General features: G+C 34.3%; 1 protein-coding gene across 1 annotated transcript; it reads left to right on the top strand.

The window, feature by feature from the left end:
* Nucleotides 1-2,569: 2,569 nt before the first annotated feature.
* Nucleotides 2,570-22,982, top strand: LOC106715795 (equilibrative nucleoside transporter 1). Its single transcript, XM_045683975.1, has 9 exons — nt 2,570-2,745; nt 15,183-15,293; nt 17,363-17,603; nt 18,353-18,498; nt 19,052-19,284; nt 20,234-20,432; nt 20,620-20,735; nt 21,648-21,844; nt 22,497-22,982. The coding sequence occupies exons 1-9, from the start codon at nt 2,652-2,654 to the stop codon at nt 22,630-22,632; spliced, it is 1,473 nt and encodes a 490-aa protein (XP_045539931.1). The 5' UTR covers nt 2,570-2,651; the 3' UTR covers nt 22,633-22,982.
* Nucleotides 22,983-23,441: the final 459 nt, after the last annotated feature.

Genomic DNA, 23,441 nt, shown 5'->3' with positions numbered 1-23,441 from the left:
AGTTCCATTGAACTAACCTCTCCATGTTGGCCCTTATTAATGTCAGTGTAATTATGAGTTAAATTAGCAGCGTGGGACGGTATAGATAAATTTGGTTGAGAAAGTAAATTGATTAATGTAGTAAGTAACTCTGCTATTGTCTGTTGTGAGTTTGCCTTAGGGGATGATGGTAATGCACATCCATTAGAAGGCTCTGGCATATTGTAGTCCCTTACAAGAGATTCATGAGCTACATGATCAAAACCTTTACTGTGTTTAGGCGGAGTTCTGGGTTTAGTGAAGACTGTTTTTTTATAAGATATGGTACGTGGAGGCGGTGAACCAGGCAATACTGTATTTCCACCAGGAACAGATTTAATTGGGAGAGAGGATACAATATCAGCAAATGATTTAGAAATAGGGGGATGTAATTTTGACGCTTCAACATAAGATATACTATTTTCTGCCATTGTTACTTTAATATTTGTCTGTCTCACATACTCTGGGCATTTTTTGTTTGAAGCAAAGTGTAGTCCAGAGCATAAACAACAAGAACCACTATCTTCCTCCACTTTACAAGTATCTCCAGTGTGGGCCTGACCACACTTGTAACATCTGGGCTTTGACCTGCATTGGACCTTGGTGTGCCCAAAGCGGCAACAGTTAAAGCATTGGATAGTCGGGTATATATATAATTTAACAGGCATAGAATTGTAACACATGAATACACGTTTAGGTAAAACTTGACCATCAAATGTAAACACAACTGTTTGCGATGGTTTCCATGTGGGTGTGTTATTTATTGTGACTTTATAGTTTAGTCTTCTGACTTTTAGAATTTGCCCGCACCCAATGGGTACATTGGTGTTTTCTATAATATCTTCAGGAGACCACTCAGTTGGGACTCCCCGAACTAAACCCATCCTAGTAACATTAAATGTTGGGATAAACGCCTTCATTTTGTTCATAGCTAAGCTGTTCGAAGAGAGAAAGTTGTTAGCATCTGTATAATGGTTAAAAGAAATTGTCATTTTATTTCTCCCAATACGCTTTAAGCTTCCATTTACTATATTTTGTACAAGATTCTTTTTTAAATATCTACCAAATACAACTGGATGTAAAGTTACACCGTCGTCATCTGCGGATTGAATTTTCTGAACGTGAACTATATACGGGCCGTGGTCATTAGCATCATAAGTAGCCCTACCAATTTGTGTGGGGTCTTTAGAAGAAATATTAGAAGGTCCGGGTAAAGAGTGATCTTCAGTTAAAGAAGGAACATTAGGGATTTGACAAGGAGCTGGTATATCCATTGGGATTTCAGAAAATTGTTCGCTACAGTGACAATCGGTATTTCTTCCTGGTTCCGAGTTACTTTTACGTTTTTTTTTGTTGCAACTTTTACATATTTTGTATAGATGGCTGCGCTTCAGTTTTCTTTTTGAGATAAGGGAACAGTCAGAATCCATTCCGGATTCATTTGAGATCGTAACATATGCCCCCGCTGGGGGCGCCGTACCCCCAGGGTCCGGTGGCTCGTTCATAGAAATATAAAATACTTACCCCGACTCGGAGAAAGTAAAAGAAAAATGTAAATAAGGATAAAAATTACAAATAAAGACAAGTTTTAACTATTCTGATCACTTATTACCCCAAAATTACAATTTTACAAAAATTTCAATCGAAAACCGCGCCCGCCAAATTCGAAGGTTTCCCGCGTTTTTTTCATTTAACGAATTGTTGAGCAATTAACGACCATGCTCAGAGCAATCTTTGATTATCGTAAATGGCAACTCTCACGCGACAGATAATAAATTAAATTATAACGTATATTCTCGCAATCCGAGCTGCGTTAGGTCAACTGTCAATTGATGATTCAATTGCATCTAGTACTGGCTGAATGCAATGTTATTAAATTATGTCTATATTTTGATTACATTGAACGCTTTGCCGCCTTGTTTAAATATCGAATGTAGTTGTTAGGGGAAAACTTTTTTTTAATAATAATGAAATTAAGAATCCAAAGGATAAACAAAGGTTAGGTTTACTGTTTTCTATAGAGCCTGTGTCATTAAATCTTCGTTCTACATAAGCACTTATATTATGCATTATCTATGGTTTTAGGACGGAAATGAAAGGGACAATATGTTTTTGTGTCACTGGAACATTGTTAATGAGTTAGGAAAATATATTTTATTCTGTAGGATAATTTTAATTAAACTAAGTAATAATATGCATAAAACGTACAGATAAATAGTGATATAATAACGATAATTTTATGACCTGTTTAAAAAGCGTTACTATGCACGATAAGATACCTAGAAATTTGTTGTAATGTTAAGATAAATTTGCACTTTTAGAGGTCACGAGCAAATTACATCAGGATCTTACATTCTTACATGCTGCTTATTAGGTTTCATATACGTCTTTGTATGTTTACATACATTTATCTTTCACAGTCTTCTGGTGTCCTGGTACCATTAAGACAAATTTAAACTAAATTCTCACTTCTTCGAAAATCGTTTTCTCCCTTTTTTCAACAAGGATGACAATATAAACAACCTAGTAATTTTATCCTTCTGCTGTCAAATTAACGATTCTCTTTTTATCCACAGATATTCGACGTGGTTTACACTATCAGTGGTATGTCATCGGTGTGCCAGTGAGTAGCAATGGAGATGACGCATCAAGGCGGCGCGGAGGCCGAGAGCCTCCTGCGACCCGACCAGAGGAGCGGCGTCGTCATGCCGCAAGGACGATCTGGACGTAAGTGTTGTCTAATTTTTTAATTTGAAAAAAGTATTCTTCTCAGTCTTATGACGCCTACTGTTGGGCAAAGGTCTCCCCCAAAGATCGAAACGATGATCGGTGCTGTGCTACCCGCATCCAGAATACTCCCGCAACCTTGACCAGGTCATTAGTCTTTGCGGGCCCATCGGCCATCCGTTCTGGGGACAATGTGGCCGGCCCATTGCCACTTAAGGTGTACATGGACAATGTCGGATACTTTAAAAGTGTTAACAGGCAAACTTTATTGCGGCTACGAACTACTTCGATAGATAGGAGTTAAAATACAAATATGAGCATTTTCTATAGTCATCAATGCCAATAGTAATCAACTTGACAATATTATTGCTGAACTATAAAATATACAAACGTTAGCGAAGTGTAAAAACATCACGTTATCGGATTTCATAAGCCGGGGACATAGTGGCCTCATCGATTTCATAACCTTGACGCTTTCTGATTTGCTTATCTATGTACAAGCCAGACTCTGGTATCACCGAATAAGTTTTATTTATACCTCACTAGGTGATAGCCCGCGACTTTGTTCACACGGATCGAAAATAGTCATAGCATAGGGTTTATACGCTTTTGAAGGGTGCGGGGCGGGGGGGGGGGGGGTTTAATAGGGTTATGTGTAATTCACAGACTTGTGGCGCCCCTCTCTGTCTAGTGCCCTGGGCGTTTGCCCAACCGCGCCTTCCTCTTACGCTGGCCCTACATCTCCCTACCCTTTTTTCTTACATGTACGAGCATTTTATTGCCTCAATCAGAGTTCAAAATTTCTACACGTCACTACTAACTAGACGTAATTTACGAGGTTGAAAGAAACTTTCTATTACCTAACCGTGTTGAATTAAGAATTGACGTCGGCGTCTATTGACAATAAGCCACTGCTTGTAACAGTTTTGGTGAAAGTTCACTTGTGATGAAGCATGGCAGTATTTACAACATATTTTTTTTAATCAAACGTAATTTGAAAGATGTATGATATCATAATCTCTGCTCTGTGGGTCTAGCACGAATATTTGTGATGAACGCCTTCGTAACGTCATCGTCAAAACAAATAATGTCGATTATGGTACGATGGTAATTGTCACAAATATTTGTGCCAGGCCTAATATAACTTCTATAAAAAATTGAACAGCGGCCGTAAACAAAAATCTGACTTATTTTGATATTATTGACGATATTGCTACCAAGATAATTGTCATAAATTTTCGTGCTAGGCCCACTGATATCGTAACAAACTATTTGTTATATTTTGCGCCACTAAAAAAACAAACTAGATAAAGTTAGAAAACAATTTTTTTAATGTAAAATATTAGCATTATTACACAAAAAAAAACAATTTCATGCAACCTAATTGCACTTATATTCAAGGAATAAATTGTATTTAATTTATACATAACAAAATAATAAAACAAAGTTAGAGCAAAACGTTAATTACCGAAGTACGTACGGTGGGCAAAGTATGTCGGGTCGTAATGAAGGTACTAGCTATTGGAGTGCCCCATTAGGGTCCCGGGGGCGGCGCGATGCGTTGCCGGGGATCCTTTTAAACGTCGAGAGAGGAGAATTAATTAATGAATTTAGATCAAGAAGGGATAGCTTTTATGGTGACGTTTTGTAATTATTTTGTCTGATTTGGTTTATAAATATAATTACGTTTTATGAACGGTTGCAGTTGAGCAATTACATATTAATGCCGAATTTAAACACGTATTAATTTTATATTTCTTCAGTTCCCTTGGATTACATATCTTAATTCTTACTAATATTATAAATGCGAATGTTTAGACGGATGGATGGATAGTTGTTTGTTAGTAGCTATGTCCGGAACGGCTCAACGGATCTTGATGAAATTTGTCACAAACGTAGAAAATAGTCTGGAAGAACACATAGGATACTTATTAAGTTTTTTTTTTCGCGCAGACATAGCCACGGGCGGCAGCTAGTTTGTTTATAAAGAACTACTTCTCTCTTTTATAACGTCATAATCACGTTGCCCATCCGTTATTTTATTTTAGACAATTGTCCGTGTAACCGATGACCCAGTTATATTTAGATACAACGAAATCTATCAACGGCGTTGATTCAACGCGCTGTTTATAGCTTCTTAAGCGAAGTTAATTCTAATTATCACATAATAAACAGAAGGGGTCTATTATGAATATTAGCGATATACGTTTTCGTAACGTCATCGACACAATATGTGAAAAATTGTATTAGATTGTATAGATTAGATTTATATGAGATGGTTTGTACACGTTGAAAGAATGAAGGAAAGGAGATTAACGATGGAAATTTATTGCGCAAAAGTGAACGGCAGTGTGGGTCGGGCCCGTCCCAGACGGACTTTTATCGTTCAGATTGATATAATACTCAAGAAGGGCGGTATCAAGAGCACCCGAAAACGACGTACATGTATGCATAGATGTATGAATATAGAAGAAGCGAGAGGTGAGCTGGCGCCAAATGGAGGTCTGTGGTCTGTACCTATTCCTCTGGGTTACTGGCGTTAATTATTTTGTTGAATTAGCCCTTGTACTATACACACGGTGGGAGCGCTGCATTAATTTTAGTACAAATTTCGTTCTTATGAGGTCTAGTATAAATATTTGTGATTATTTTCCTATACAGATGATAGAAGATAACTTTAACTTTTTTATAAAATTGCCACATAAGCATTGTCCTGATTCCGGATCGCATCCGACTCTATAGTTAAATTGAATTATTTTAGGTCAACTATTTATTTAATGGGTCATGTTTGAAAGGTTCGATATTAAACCATAATGAAGTTACATAATGTTATAAATATTGCATATTATAGTGCAGTATGTGGAAACAATAGGCCGTGAAAGAGACGACTATATTTCTGTTAATTCAAATTTTTGTTAACTAAAAACCTAGATAAGTAAATTAAATTAGATGGAGATTTTATAATAGGACTATTGAATGGAAAATAATCTGCAATCTATATATCTATTTATATAAAAGAAAGTCGTGTTAGTTACACCATTTATAACTCAAGAACGGCTGAATCGATTTGACTGAAAATTGGTGGGCAGGTAGCTTAGAACCAGGAAACGGACATAGGATAATTTTTACCCCGTTTTCTATTATTTTTTTTTATTCGCGGGTCGCGGGTAAAAGCTAGTTATATATAAAAGAAAGTCGTGTTAGTTACACTATTTATAACTCAAGAACGGCTGAATCGATTTGACTGAAAATTGGTGGGCAGGTAGCTTAGAACCAGGAAACGGACATAGGATAATTTTTACCCCGTTTTCTATTTTTTATTCCGCGCGGACGGAGTCGCGGGTAAAAGCTAGTATTGATATATTTATTTATTTTCATCTGACCCGATATTTGTCATAAAATCTTGCAAAATAAATTTCATCATCTTCCCAATCAATCAATGTAATCAATGGAAGGTTAAATTTAGATGCAAATGACGAATTGAATACAGTAAAAGCACTTGAAGTCATAAAACGATGCGGGCTGATGTTTGTTCTGAGTTTCCATTAACACGAAACATTGACATAAAACATGTTAACTCCCTTTTGCTTACTCTCTTTTGTATAAGTTGTCTAGGACTTACTGAGCTCTTTTGTTTTTGAGTTTTATAGACTTGTTCTATCTTGAATTTTAAGGGATTCTTTATGTCCCCCCTTACAAGTAATATATCATACTTGAGTAAGTTCCGACAGGTGGTAATAAAAGGTAACCAGCTGGTCAGTTAATTCCTTTCGCTTTGTTCGAATGACAAATGTATTAAGACCGGTTTTATTTTTAGTAGAGAGGGGTTTTATGAAAAAGTTTAATACGCACCAGATGAGAAATTCATTTCCTTTATGCTGATATATGGTTAACACATCAAATGCCGCAAACTCGCCTCGAGTTCACTTTTGTACGAAAAATTGCAGCGGCATGGCATGTGTTAAGTTTGTCACTATAATCCGGTCTATTAAAATTTCTTTTAATGATTTCTGTAAGTACTTCAGTTAATTGCATAAGAAGACATATCGCACACCTAGATTGTGGTAACTAAAAAAAAAAACAGTTTTTTTTTCAGAAAAAAAAAAACTGATTTCTAAATGTTTATGAAAGATATCAAAAAAAAAAGAAAAATCATAGGTTATATTTTTGTGCAGCGTGCTGGATTAACTTATTTCTTTATTAATTATTAAAATCCTGATTTTTTTGTAAACAGTTGACAGTATTGTTACATGAGAGTTATATTGTCTATATTCGACTCCTCCTGTAACTCCAATTTTGATTTTTTTTGGAATCCAAGGAGTTTTAATCTAGTAGTGCGATATATGAAAGCATTTCTCCTTGAACCATTATTTCTCTTAAAGTTATTTCAGTATATAAAGTAAAATGTACGCAACCCTTTTATAAACGGTTATATTTAAAAATATATAAATAGCTTGCATTTATCCAGTACTATGTTGGGCAACCTGTATAAGAATGCATTGGAATGCACGTTTTTATTTTAAATTCAAATTTATATTCTATGCAGATGCAGATAACCGTCACCTGCATGAGCCATCTGAAGGTTTCTTTGTTTAATAAACGTGCCTCTTAGAGTTTTATTCTTTTTTAATTTTAAAAAAAGTCTGGCACATCACAAAAACAATACTACGTAAAATATTCGAATATAAAGCTATCGTATTGGCAGTGACATTATAGAAATTGATAATTACCTTTTATGTTTATAAATATTATAAAACAAATCTTTTTTTTTAATAATGACATCATAACCAAATGATGTCATGGTCTTTGTAATTTGTCTTTTTCCTAACTCTTACAATAATAGGCATGACAGATATTCGTGTCTATTCAGAAACAAATTTTTATAACAATATTGTTCGATAACCAAAGTAAAACAATAAACAATGCAAATGAAAGGCATAGACTTGTTTAAAAATACAAACATTGATAAACAATAAAGGTATTCAAAGACTTTAACGCATTTTTAATAATTAATGTTGGAGTGTGGGGGTACAACCTACTCTCTAACTCTAATAAAAACATTGGGTTTTCTAAACGCTTCACTGAAAATCATTAATTAATCACTCACTCAGTCCTTAGATTGGATATTCTTCTTAGTTAGAAAATGGTACTCTAAGAGTTTGCTTAGAGGTTAAAGGTACCACTCAAGGTCAGCTGCGCAGCCGTTCAGTAAATCTGCAGTGTCAAATTACAGCAAGACTTGGTATACTTATTTAGTCGTATTGTTCTTAACCGACCTGAATTAAATGAAATAATATGAATTAAATAGCGCTCAGGGAATGTCTTTGTAAACAAACAATCAATCCTTACTCCATTATTCTGACTCGACAATAAAATGTCGCGGTGTCGCTGCGAACGCCGTTTGTTATAATACTTTATACGCAGATTAAAATATGCATGGGGTTGCCAGCTGGAAATATTTAGCTATATTAAGTCCAAGGAGTCGTAACCGAAACGAACGCGTGCGACAATAAAAAAAATTAATGCAGACAAGATCTTATGGATTCCGCTCTGTAAACATAGTTGTGAAATGGTTCTCTGGAACGAATCCATTATAAGTTATGTTCATATAATTTGGTTCGCTTAGGTTCCTTTTCGCTTTTGGTGCAATGTGTATAAATTGAAAACATCAGCACGGCAGCCAAAAAAATGCTTTTTATACGTTGTTAAATCCTAAAATGTATTAAAAAAACTCCATAAAACTCTAATAATTAATACATTCCGATGTTCACTTCCCGCGCGATATTCTCCTACTATTTTATACCCATCTTTTTCAATTACAAAAGGCAAAGATCTTGATGGCCAGTATGCCACCTCTTTGGGAGAATGCAAACTCCTTGTTTGCCAAAGAGATGGGATACATAATTCTTCACTCAACACAATGCTCAAAGTAATATACTTCTTTAGGTCACTACAGCATTACGTTCTTTAGTGTTTCAATATAAAAAAAAATATTAATCTATGTATTGAGTTTAATTATGTATTCAATTTTTTTACTCTATTGTTCTTACAATACTGATATTCTAAACTACTCTAGCCTATAAATATTTTACGACCGTATTGATTTCATAAATAAGATTGCGGTACTGTCGCGCACAAAATATGATTCATAAATGTTGCTATATAAAAATAAGCAAGAGGTCTGTACAGATATAACGTATTTCTATTTAACTTAATTTTGGCACATATCTCTTATTATCCGACGAATACATGATACATCTCTTATGAGATCCTTTATGAGATGTAACTCTTTTCCTCGAATAGTTCTATCTCTCCTTTTACGTTCGTATATCTACGTATCATCATCATCATCATCATCATCAGCTCACTATACGTCCCCACCGAGGGGCTCGGAGCCTACCCCAAGTTAGGGGTAACTAGGCCATAGTCAACCACTGGCCAAGTGCGTGTTGACTTCATACATATCTTTTAATTTCTTCTCAGATATGTGCAGCATCACAATGTTTTCCTTCACCGTAAGAATACATATCTACGTATACATGCTTATTATTAACACGTTTCATGCCACTACGATTTTTTGTCAGTGTTAACTTTTATGTCTGTACCTTTTTTTTTCATCGAAAGGTCACCATGATAAATAAATCTTGTCCCCAACGGCTTATTGTACAATATATCCTTTGTCTATGGAACGTTGAATAAATTGCTACATATATCATATCTTTGTTATCTTTTAGGCCTGGTCTGTTTTTTATTCCATTTCAAATGACATGTTCGGTAAATGCTTTGTAAATTATTTGATATTCCCATTGTTTTTACTTGCTCTAAATTTCGTTTTTTTTTTCGATTCTTACGCGCTTGCATTGTTTTTTTTTAATTATGAATCCAGGTACCTCTTAATTTAATACTAGATTTCCTGAATAATTTTTTATTTATTGCTCCAACTTTCTTATTACATACTAGCTATTCCGCCTGGATGTAAAAAAAATATACTTGACTAGATCTACTTGAAAAGACTTGATTTCCAGTCACTTAAGACTTTACCTTCCAAAGAAACTTTTTGTTTAAGTTAAGACAACATAGACACAAATAGAACGTGACTAATGCAATGTCAAGAACGAGCTCGTTAAGTAATCACTAAGTTAAATAACGATTTAACTTAAATACTGTTTCTATGTTCTATATATAAATGTTTTTATTTCATATTTCTATTTTAAATCTGCATTTCCATTAATATTATAACGAAAAACGGTTTTTTTTTGTGTACTAGCTGTCGCCCGCGACTCTGCCACGCGTAATAAAAAAAATAACTTTATAAGTAACCTATGTGTTCTTCCAGACTATGTTCTACATCTGTGCCATATAGATCCGTTGAGCCGTTTCGGAGATAAATTCAAACAAACATCCATACATCTAAACTTTCGCATTTATAATTAGTATGATGTATCTAATAAACTCAAAAACTACTGCACCCATTTCAAAAATTCATTTGTCATTAGAAAGCTACATTATCACTGAGTAACATAGGCTATGTTTATTACTAGATTTTTTTTTTAATTCCGCACGAACGAAGTCAAAAAGCTAGTAATATATAAATGGGAATTAAATGTACTATTTGTTCTTGACGATAAATATAGTTAAGTATCACTAATTAATCTATATATGTAAAAGAAAGTCGTGTTAGTTACACTATTTATAACTCAAGATCGGTCGAACTGATTTAGCTGAAAATTAATGGGGAGGTAGCATAGAACTAGGAGACGGACATAGGAACTTTTTTATCTTGTGGGCATTTTTTTATTCCGTGCGGACGGAGTCGCGGCTAAAAGCTTGTATAATATACAGAGCAGTTTTATGTTCACTGACAAAACAGTCGGATGTCATTATTATAAAAATAATTACTGCATAAACATACTTTAGACTGTGTACGAGTAGCAAAAGCGTTTGTTGTGAGACATCTCTTTACTGTGAACAATGACATATTTGAGCTGAAAACTGTAGGCATAGCTGAATATTAATGCTAGTTTCACACGAGGGTGGAACAGTGATCTATTGCAGTATGAGATTGCAGTATGCTTTTGGTTAACACGTAGAGGCCGAACAGTCCTCATAATTTTAAACAAAGTAATATTCGATAAAGCGATTTTGCTAGTAGAAACATTAAAATATGTCAAAATGTACGTGACAAGCACTTCACAAGTTGTCACTTCTTTATTTATCGATTAGCGGTATCGTTTATGTACTGTTACTTTTGTTCAAAGTAAGATGTTTAAAAAAATGTATTATGTGTGAAAAAAAAGGAACTCACTATTGTATTTTAGCGTAAGGAATATGCGGAATAAAAGAGTACGGACCAAGAGTCTGTAGATGTCGTTTGTTTTACTAAAAAAATAACAATAGAATGTTAGTAAGTTTTGGAGTATAGGGCTATTTTGACATTAAGTGCATGTTTAAACTGTGGTAGTACTGTAATGTCTACTGCACTACCTAACTGGTTTACTCTTGTGTGAAACTAACAAAACTGTGAAGAATGCTTTGTGCTCCCACGAACGTCTACGCTATAAGGTTACTGGGTTACTATGTTACCAATCGATCGTGAATTCTGCCCATTTGTAATTTGCATAGACAGATAGTAAAGATTCAACTGCATATGTGACGAATTCACTAAGTGACATGTCATATTTCGATACTTTTTAAAGGTGATATTTTATCTGTCTTCTCTGACGGCCACTAATGAAAATACAACTGCCACTGCCAATGAAGCGCCATGTTTACAAAGTGTCGAAATATAAATTACACTTTGTGAATGAATTCGTTCGTATATTTACGACTAGCTTTCGCCCGCGACTCCGTCCGCACGGACGGATGCTCTACATCTATACCAAATTTCAACGAGATCTTTTGGGCCGTTCTGGATATACCTTCAAACAAACATTCATCCAAACATTCGCATTTATATTATTAATAAGTTTAGTATTGGCGCAGCCCTAAACGATCGTGTAGAAGTTTTTAAGTTGGTATTGAAAGTTGGTTAATTCATTCATAAGAAAGTTTAGGTATTGATTAGGTTAGCGATGGAGTTTGTTTTATATATGAGTTTGTATTATATCTACATCTTTACTAATATAAGCAGTCTAGCTGTCGCCCGCAACTTTGTCCGTGAGGCATTAAAAAAATCTATAAGTAACCTGTGTTCTTTCAGACTATGTTCTACAAACGTGCTAAAATTTCACCAAGGTCAGTTGAGCCGTTCCGGAGATACCTTCAAACATCCATCCATCTAAACATTCGCATTTATAATATTAGTAAGATTGGTTGTTTAAAAAAGCTTTAACCTTAGTAACTTAATATTAAAATTAATCTTTTTTCTAATATTATCGTGTTACATATTTAGTACGTGTAAAACTCCCACAACATCCGTCTCTTTATATCAGGTTTAACGGTAAAAGGGCGAAGGGAACGATGCGTGCGACCTTGTAGATACTTGTGCGTTTACACGTGCCGAAAATCTTGTAGAAAATATATGGGCATTTCTTTCGTTCTTCTTGATTGATCTGAGATAGCAATATGATTTTGTACGTTGGATTACGCTATGGAAAATTATAGTTAAATGAAACAACAAAAAACATTTTTTAATCTGTGAATAAAAATAAATATGATCTATATTTAATTTTAAGTTACTTCTTTGCTTCGAGGAATAACTTAATACCTCTAAGTTTTAAATTTATTTTCGTCGTTCGTTAATTAAAGATTATAAAAAAAAAATATAATTATGTTTCAAAACTAATATGAACTTTTAGATGGATCAATGGATGGATGGATGAAGGTATCTCCAGAACGCCTCAAAGGTTCTAGATTAAATTTGGCACAGATGTAGAACATAGTCTGGTAGAACATATTGGCTACTTATTAAGTTTTTTTTTTAATTCCGTTTTTTAATTAAGTTTTTTTTTAGTGTCTAATATGATTATTCGTAACGTTACTATAGCCCGACAAGGATATCCGACTCGGTGAGCATAAGTCAAACTAAATTATGACTGCTTAGTAGCGCCTATCTGTAAATGACAAAAAAGTGTCACAAGCTCCTTTTTATACTGTAACTGCTATTCTCTATGCCCATGAAGGTTTTATATATTTTTTGACAGAACTAACCGCGACAGCAGCGCCTCTCACTGGCTCAGATATCCTTATTTGTCTATTCAAACTTGTTACACTCATGTTACAGTTTACAAAGAACAGAAGCAGTCGGGTGTCAATATGTCTTTAACGAAGTATTGTCTTGTAATCGTTATCAACTTACATTTAAACAGACTCAGTAGGTGTGTAATTAAATATATAAAAATTATATCGAATATCCGAATTATCGTTCGTTAATATGATCATATTTATTGTTCGCAAACACATTGAATAATTATGGAAATTTGGTTACCGAACTGAACATGATTACATATGAATCGTCATACAAAAAGAAATAACAAAAATCATGTTCGCAAACGCAAGTTACATTAACAGAAGTCATGTGTGAACAGAATGTGTTACATAGAAATAGCTTTTTGTATGTATTAATTTATCTAGTTTTACTAGTAAACATCATTATTATTATTATCATAATGAGACAGTATCAGACCATTAGGTACTGGATTTAGACCTTCCCCAATGTCTTTTGCAGGATGACGGAGAAATCCCTGGATGTAACTGCCGTCTGCATTATCTCTTGTTATCGTTCCAATTTTAAAAGTTATCAAAACAATATATTGGGATATTAGCTCATTTCATCGCTATGCTATAAATTGATCAGTAAGAAGCATTAAACTTAGGGTCCTTCAAGAAGCGAACATACCATTTCCTAAAAGGCCGGCATCGCATCTGCAGTTTCTCTGGTGTTGCAGATGTCGATGCAGATGATGTTGCAAAAAAAAAAAAAACATTGTTAGACTGCATTATTTGAAGGTTTTCTTTTTCAAGCTTTAAGTCATCTATATTAAAACAATAAAGAGGAAAGATTTGGTTGTTTGTTAGTTTATTTGCATTGAATAGGCTCCGAAATTACTAAACCGTCTTTCACTTTTCAGCTAAACTATTCTTGGGTTAAATACATTTATCACTGGATTTTTTTTTAATTCCGCGTGGACGATGACGTAAGCAATTGTTAAGTTCTGTCTAAGTCTTTCTGCTGAGTCTGTTAAATTCTGGTCGTGTTGAATCCTTTAAGAGTTTGTTTACCTTAAAGACCACACTGCTTCCGTTCTTGAGATGTTCTAGGATTATAAGAACTGCTTTTACTATCCCCTTTTTGTTGTAAAAAAATGTAAATGCGAAATCTTACTAATATTATAAATGTGAAAGTTTAGATGGATGGATATTTGATTGAATGTATATCCAGAATGGCTCAACGGATCTTCCTGAAATTTGGGATAGATGTAGGTAATAGTCTGGAAGAACACATAGGGTACTCATTTTTTTTTTAATTCCGCGCGGACGGAGTCGCGGACGACAGCTAGTTAATTGTTAATGACGCATAAAAAAAGATTTCTTACAAAATGAGGCTTCTGAGATCGTGTAGCTTTAATAGAAGTATAATGAGTGTATTTCCTTGGCTTCATTAAATATCTCGTAATTGGATTCATCAATCTGCACACAAAGATTTACCAATTATGTTTCTCGAAGAAAGCCTTATAAACTAATAAGGCATAGTAATAAGGATTTTTTTCGCGACTGTACCATTTGGAATCGTATAAATTAAACTTGCAAAGCTACCGATAACTAACCGATTGTTCCACAGTTATTACATGTACTCCAAAGAGGTTAATGCCTTGTACGTATTAAATAAACGTCAAAATAAAAAAGTAACATGATCTATGTCAAAATAAATAATAAATAGTTTGAAGTATGTTTTAAAAATACTATGTAAAGTAATAAATAAGCATTATTTCGTAAGGTCGAGATAGATTATGAGCGTAGGTATCCAAAGTAAGCTAAATGTCTCCGCGTGAATTGGCTACCTTTCCGTCAAAATCGGTGATGTCGTTCCGGAGATTACCCGGACTAACGCGGACAGCCAGACAGATAAAATTTCTAAAGATTGTTTTTTTTTTTCGATTACATAAATACACTCTTTTTAATTACATAGATAAATTAATGCGAAAAGACTGACTATAACAGAACGTATACCTTCCCAAGGTTCGTCATAAAGATCTCAGCAAATTTAGACTTAGAACTTAGCAGTAAATCGTTCAGTATCTTGGCTAGTCATTGCTGAAGACGTAGGGAACAAAATTCCTTTCAATATGCCATATGCTCATCGGTGGTTGAATAAAAGCTTATATTTCTAACTTTGTTTAAAGCTTTTACACAGCTTGTTAAAGTATTTGAGAGTCTGAGGACTTTTTAAAAAGCCATTTTAGAAGCTTTTAATAACAATTTGTTTGGCTTTGTTCCAGGCTGGGAGTCGGGAGAGAGTGAAAAGCTCCCGTTCCTACGCAACGAGCCGGTGAGATTGACACCCGCGTGGGAGGGATCCAACCTCCCCAATGATACACTCAACTTAAAAGGTAATTCTTATGCCACCAACTCTACGAAGATTAATTAACACTTACGTAGAGAGGTTTCATTGTACTAAAGTGGGGTGTTGTTATAATTACTAACCACTACACTCCACTGGACAGGCTATAACCCGTGGTATTTTGTGCCTATTTGAATTTCTCCATTTCGGCGCTAACTATAGTGTTTGGTATCGATTGTTTGGATATTTTTAATGGAAACTCACTTTTGTAAGACTCTCGTTCTTACAGCATTTTTAAAGTCTTTTGTACTTCCAGAAGAAAAATATGAGTTAAAGAGTAAAATAAAAAAAAAAGTGTAAAATGTTATATATCAGTCTTATTAGGATTTAACGTATTAGCGGTCGCCCGCGAATCCATCGGCGCGAAATTAATTTTGAAAAAGTTACAATTAGTAGCCCATGTATTCATCCAGATGTGTTCTGTATCTATGCCAAATTTCATCGAAATTCGTTGATCCGTTCTGGAGATATAACAAACGTCCATCCATCCATCCATCCAAACATTAGCATTTATATAGTAAAATTTACAGTTTTTTTAACATAATCTTACTAATATTATAAATGCGAATGTTTAGATGGATGGATGTTTGCTTGAAGGTACCGGAACTGCTCAACGGATCTTGATGAAATTTGGCACAAATGTAGAACATAGTTTGGAAGAACACATAGGCTACTTATTACGTTTTTTTTTTAATTCCGGGCAGACGGAGTTGCGGACGACAGCTAGTCTAAAATAATTACGATATAGACGTAGAACGATCATTAAATTTTTTAATCTTTTATTTGCTTATTAACACAACAATGGTTTATCGATTCTCGTGTTACAATTTAACAGTTTATTTTAACAATACCAGTTATCGTTACGTCGTCACGGGGTTTAATTAATTTTGGATGTAGCTATATAACAATAGGGTGCGGTCACTTACTATTTAGTTTGTAAAGGAAATTGTGTGAGTGAACATTTTGTGAAAAATGACGGTTAAAAAAGGTTATTTTTATTTCATTTTTTTTTTGTAAATAAAGTTTTTAAGAGATGTGTATGTTCAAATATAGAATATCGATAAATCGAGGAAACTGTGTCGTAATTCTGTCTTATCGATATATGTAATTTATTTCCCCATATTCCAGGTTAGGTACTTTATCTAATTAATTCTACGTACTCGAACTCAGACATTCCGAAACAGACAAAATAATTACAATCGTTGTTTTGTATAAAAAACACCCTGTAATACTTTTTCTCATATCTATAGAATAAAAATGGTTGCTCATTTGTCAAAATTCAACCATAATTCCTAATCAAAGAATTTTTTTAATTAATAATACCTATATGCATTTCTATATGTGTTCTTCAACATCCATCCATCTAAACATTCGCATTTATAATATAGGGTTTTCCAACAAGAAATTTGTTTTAATTTAATTTTTTAATTTGTGTTAGAAAAGAGTTTAGATGAAGATGATTCAAATTTTTATTGTATTACGAAGAGAAAAGTTTGGCAATTATGAATGAAAAATAATATCTGGCAAATGTCCACCACGACCACGCTGACAGATATTCTTTCGTCAAAGTTTTTAATCACTTTTTGGCAAAATGGCGGGTCTATTTCGTTAATAACGTCACGGATTTTGAGTTTTAAGGCCGCGATCGATTCGATTGGCTCCGTATAGACTCTGTCCTGAACATAGCCCCACAAAAAATAATTCAGTGGTGTTAAATCACACGATCTGGCTGGCCATTTAACAGCTGAGTTTCGTGAATAGCGATCGGGAAATTTGGTTCACAATAAATTGCACCATTTTCATAGTGAATTTTAATTGTTTTAATGCGATTTTCGAGCGAAATTGAATTCATTGTAGCAATTGCCAAAGCATCTAATACGAATGGGTCAAAAAACTAAATGTCAAAACTGTCATGTTGTTGGTGTGGCCCCAATTGAAAAACAAAGTTCTTGTTGAAAAACCCTATATTAGTAAGATGTGTTAAATTTCGCGTTCATTCGATCGCGAAATTTCCTTTAAAAGGAGTACAAAGTTTTTGCATCACGTATTTATTTTCAGGTATTGCTATGGACTTGGCTCCGCCGAAGGATAGATGGTATTTGATATACTTGACTCTCATTTTACACGGATTGGGAACATTAACAGCTTGGAATATGTTTATTACCGCTACTGATTACTTTGATAAATACAAGCTGGCGAACGCACCTAACCTCTCCCAGAGATATCTGACGTACGTTGGATGGGCTTCACAAATGCCTAACTTACTCTTCAGTTGGTTCAATGTCTTCGTTAAGATCGGGTGAGTAATTTTCACGTAACTAAAATGAAAAGAGTTATATCTCACAAGAAATTTATGAAGAGACTAGCTGTCGCCATCAACTCCGTTCGCACGGAATTAAAAAAATACTTAAAAAGTAACGAATGTATTCTTTCAGACTATGTTCTACATCTGTGCCAAATTTCATCAAGATCTGTAGATTCAAACAAACATCTATCCGTCTAAATATTCGCATTTATAATATTAGTAAGATTGGTAAGATGTAACTCTTCTCATTGCATAGGATATGACGGTTTATTATCTATATCGTGAGTCATGATCATGGCGTCGCCAGAGGTAGGTAGGAGGTGGGGGCTGCTGCTCGCTAGAGAATTAAAAAAATGGAAAATAAATATGAAACTACATCGAATAAGACCATATTCATGGTACCCTTAGACCTAACCTAGATTAATGGCGCTCATTCACATGGTCATGATTTACACGTATTGAAGTGAAAACGACAAGTTAATGGCATTGAGTGTGTTAAACTAGTAATAGTAGACACGGTATAGTCGTACTAAGTTACTTATCATGGGTCTCTGAGACCAAATCAAACGTTTAAAACATATTGTTATCTCTGTTTTTGTCAAAGATAATGACAAGGATTTATTTTGTAATGAGATTTTGGTCTCAGTAACCAACTGTGAAAAGCAAGCGACGAGATATACATAAAACACATCTTTTCCAATATAATACAGTGTCCAAATAATTTATTTCCTTTAATTTTTCAGTGGTAACTTGACCACACGTATTGTATGGTCACTGATAATGGAAGTGATGGTGTTTGTGGTGACCGTCATGCTGGCCATGGTGGACAGTAGCGAGTGGACAGTCATATTCTTCTGGATCACTATATGTACAGTTTTTATACTGAACGGTAAGTGTTATTACTAGAACCAGTCCACAATAGTCAAGTCAGAATTGGTTTTAGCGCCATCTATTAACGAGATTAGTAAAAAACGTAAATAGATATAAATCGTTCGAAATAAAGTTATCAATTATTCTTTTGGAAATTGTATTTAAATAAATTTTGTGTAGAATATAAACGCTAAATAATCATTTTGCAAATGGAAATCGTTACATTTAGTTAGGAAATATTTTCAAAAATGTCGAGTGACACTTACAAAAAATATTATTTCATTTTTACATTTAAAAATTATCAAAACTAGCAGTTGTCATCGACTTCGTGTGTGCGGTGTTTTCAAAATTTAGTAATAAATATGTAGCTTCCCAACAGTGAAAGAATTTTTCGAATGATTTCAATAATTTCGAAGCCTATTAAATACAAACAAACCAATCTTTTCTCTTTATATAATTAATATAAATAACTACAAGAATCTAGAAATAAGTGTACTTTTTCTTTTCCAAAAATGTATTCATTTCAGAAGACTACTAGCGCCATCTATTAACGTATAATTAAAACTTTCCAGCATTCAACGCGGTATTCCAGAATTCAGTATACGGTGTAGCGGCTCGTCTTCCCCCGCAGTATACAGGTGCGGTGGTGCTCGGCTCCAACATCTGCGGCACGCTGGTCACATTACTCAAATGGCTGTCAGATACCTTCACTTCAAGCAGACGGACGTCCGCTATATACTACTTTATAGCAGGAATGTTTGTTCTGCTTATATGCTTTGATACATACTTCGCGCTGCCGTTGAATGTAAGTTATGTTTATTTTAATTACTAGCTTTTACCCTCGACTCCGTCCGCGCGGAATAAAAAATAGAACACGGGGTAAAAATTATCCTATGTCCGTTTCCTGGTTCTAAGCTACCTGCCCAACAATTTTCAGTCAAATCGATTCAGCCGTTCTTGAGTTATAAATAGTGTAACTAACACAACTTTCTTTTATATATATAGATTATTTTTTCTATGGTTTTGGAGATTTTTTTGCTATATTTTGTTATATGTTTAGAAGATCAAATATAAAATAATTTGAAATAAAACCTCTTCGTTCTTGAGATAAAACTTTTCCAGTTCGATAGAGGCTTTTATTCACTTAGAAACATTTTTTAGAATTATTGATTTGTATTTTTTTTAGCAATTTACTAATAAAAATATTAATAGTAATTAGTTGGGAATTTAGAAACATGCACAAAAAGTGAGTTCTGAATCACGCTATCAAAGTTTTTCAACGTTGCAAGTATATATAAAATTCAACTGACTACGTATTAACGCCGTGGTACATTTGCCACTGACAGTCTTATAATGTTGCCATATCCCACTTTCCAACGCAGTGACGTAATTGTTACATCGATGACGTCACATTTTCCATACAGTGGGTAAAGTAAAATGCTTCACTAAAACACATGCAAAGTTTCTTCAATAAACTTGTGTGCACCTAAGTTTCGCTACAATTCTTTAAATTTTAATATTTATTAATTAGATTTATACTTCTACACTCAGAAACATTTAAGGGAGATCCTTAGTGTAGATGTAACTTAATAAATCTATACTAATTGTTTAATAAACTATTTAACCGAATCCGATGATTTGGATACATTTTTATCATTCAATCAACTTTGATTTTTGTATTGATAATTATAAAAACTGTCAATAGATGGCGCTGTAACAAAGAGGTTTTAAATGTAAACTTTTTGGTGTTACAGAGGTTCTACCGCTACCATGAGACATTACAAGAGAGGACAATGCGTGTGAACCCAGCTTTAGCGGCGACCAATCAGAACACGAGCCCGGCCAAGCAACGCACGCCATATGGCACAATATTCAAACAAGCCTGGATACAACTTTACAATATATTTATTATTTTCTTCGTTACTCTTTCTGTGTTCCCTGAAGTACAATCTAGTGAGTATTTTTTATAGGAGAAATACACATTTCAAATATCAGATATATCAAAAGAAATGAAACACTTCATTGCTATCGACTTAGTTAAAACTAAAACTTAACTTTTATTCAATTTCTAATTTTTGTTATTTTTATACTTAGTACATTGTCCGTTGGAATTATATTTGATTTTTTTTTTAATTTTCAGAGGTACAACCAATAACGCCGGGTTTCCTCGGAGAAAACTTTACGAGGCTGACTTGCTTTTTGACTTTCAACTTGATGGCAATGATTGGAAACCTTACAGCTAGTTTTTGGCAATTTGTAAGTAAAAATACAAAAGATTTAACTAATTTTGATATTATCTATCTATCTATCTATATATATAAAAGAAAGTCGTGTTAGTTACACTATTTATAACTCAAGATAGGTCGAACTGATTTAGCTGAAAATTGATGGGGAGGTAGCTTAGAACTAGGAGACGGACATGGAACTTTTTTTATCTTGTGTGCATTTTTTTTTATTCCGCGCGGACGAAGTCGCGGGTAAAAGCTAGATTATAAATTAAAACGATTTTTTGCTTGACAGACTTATAACAGTAATGTTTTTCGTATGTATGTTTGTTTTTATGGAAGTTTACTTTAGACTACTACAGAAGATCAGAATTACTGAACCTATCTCGACGAGTAATGTGACATTTTGTATTCCCTAAGTGTCGTACATCATCGATTTTTTACTTTGTTTACTTTAAAATTAGTAGCCTGTGTGTTAATTTAAGAGAATATTGTACATCTGTGCCTAATTTCATCTAGATCCGTTGAACCATTAGTTTCTAACAAACATGTTTCCATCCATCCAAATATTGTCATCTTACTTATGTAATAGTCTTACTAATATTATAAACTAGCTTTTGCCCGCGACTCCGTCCGCGCGGAATAAAAAATAGAAAACGGGGTAAAAATTATCCTATGTCCTTTTCCTGGTTCTAAGCTACTTGCCCACCAATTTTCAGTCAAATCGATTCAGCCGTTCTTGAGTTATAAATAGTGTAACTAACACGACTTTCTTTTATATATATAGATGCGAAAGTTTAGATGGATGGATAGATCTTAGAATGTATCTTCAGAACGGTTTAACAGATCTTTATGAATTTTGGCACATATGTAGAACGTAATCTACTTATTTAGTTTTTTTTTTTTTTTTAGTAATATTAACAAATAGTTGTTTAATTTCCAGCCAAATCCGAAATGGTTGTGGGTGTTTACGACAATTCGTATCGCTTTCATTCCTGTGTTCCTGGTGTGTAACTATTTGCCGGAAGAGCGCACGCTGCCGGTGTTGGTGCGCGCTGATTGGCTGTATTGGTTGTTGGCAGCACTGCTCGGCTGGAGCTCCGGACATGGCAGCTCGCTCGGCATGATGTATGTCAGTGGGTAAGTAACTACTTCGATGTTATGATACCCTGGTACTTGTATCAAGGAATGGAGTATAATTTCAAGCTGCTACCTGAATTCGCCGAAATAGCGAAGTGTCTAGCCAGACATCCGCATTTGCAGATGCTTTGTCTATTTAGAAAGTGTCAGTGGCTCAGGGGTTAGCCACTTGGCTTGTAAATACCAAGTCCTGGGTTTGAATCCCACCATGTACTATGTATATTTATCCGACTTTCCTATGATGATGGAAAACGATTTCAATTATATGTGTGAAGTCAATCCGCACTTGGCTAGCATTGGCTTACTATGGCCAAGTCACCCCTAGTTTAGGGCAGGTTTGAGCCACTCAGTAGGGATGTATAGCGAGCTGATGATGAGGATGCCTGTTTAGATCTATTTACGGTCATTTTACCGTGGTACATAGTAAAACGAAGTTTTTATTTCTATTTGTTTGAATAATATCCTTATTTTGGGTTTTCATTGCCGAAAAGACCATAGTAGAGTAACCTGTAAAACCTTCAGGTCTACAAATTAATGCCCAGTTTACATTATTCCAGTCCAAGGATTTCAGCGCAACTACTGTTTAATGTAAACTGAGCATGAAGTAAATTTATATTTAAATCTTATAATATGTAACTTATTTGTTTTTCAGTACGGTGGCTCCCGAGAACGCGTCAACAGCTGGCATGATAGGTGGCGCGATGCTGGTAACCGGTATTGTGTCCGGCATCACATTCTCCGGAACCTTCAGGGATGTTGTCTCTCTGAAGGTCTGGTCGACCCTTTAGCGGTCACTGTCACACGCTGGAACCTTCTGGAACTTTCTAGCGAGACGTATCGGACAGTGATGTGTACTGATGAAGAGGTTTACATGTGAAATCTTTAAGAGATGTGTCAATCAGGTCGACAAGTGATGTGAAAAGTGGATTGTGAAGTGTATTTAATAAGTGATATTATGGAAGATAGTGTTTAGTGAATGATACAAATGGATTAACCGTTGGATTTATAAAGGTAAATAAAATACTGATGTTATTTCGATTTACACACATGTATTATATATTTCAAATATGTTAGTGGCTTGGAATATTGTACAAGTCGCTGTACAGAATACATAGTAATAGCGAGGAACATCCATACAGAGATAGTACACTGAGGAGCGTACTTACTATCCCTAAATTGTAACAAAGATGGATGCTCCGTAATATCTTGTTACTATATATATATTTTATGTATGTTTGTACATTACAGCTGCTTACATTAAACACATTTCTTTGCAGTTATAAAATAGATTTGGATTTAATGGATAGAATTTATTTAAAATAAATTCAAATTTGTATGACATATTGGATTAAATTACATATATCACAAAGTTATATGGTTCATGTTTTTATGTACTAATATTTATAATAGGTAGTATAAATTGCAATATACATACAAAAGATTTGTCTATCAGTTCAAATGGATTATATACATATATAACCTATAGATGTAGTGACCCATAAAACTTAGACATCTTATCGTGAGTAAATGACAACACTGAACAAATTTAACCCAACAACAAACATCTGGAGGCCTTTTTCCGCTGAATTTTGTGCTC

This window comes from Papilio machaon, chromosome 24 (assembly GCF_912999745.1).
Source record: "Papilio machaon chromosome 24, ilPapMach1.1, whole genome shotgun sequence".
Classification (NCBI taxonomy): Eukaryota; Metazoa; Arthropoda; class Insecta; order Lepidoptera; family Papilionidae; genus Papilio; species Papilio machaon.
The sequence above is the reverse complement of the archived record's forward strand: the minus strand, read 5'-3'. Positions and strand labels throughout refer to the sequence as shown.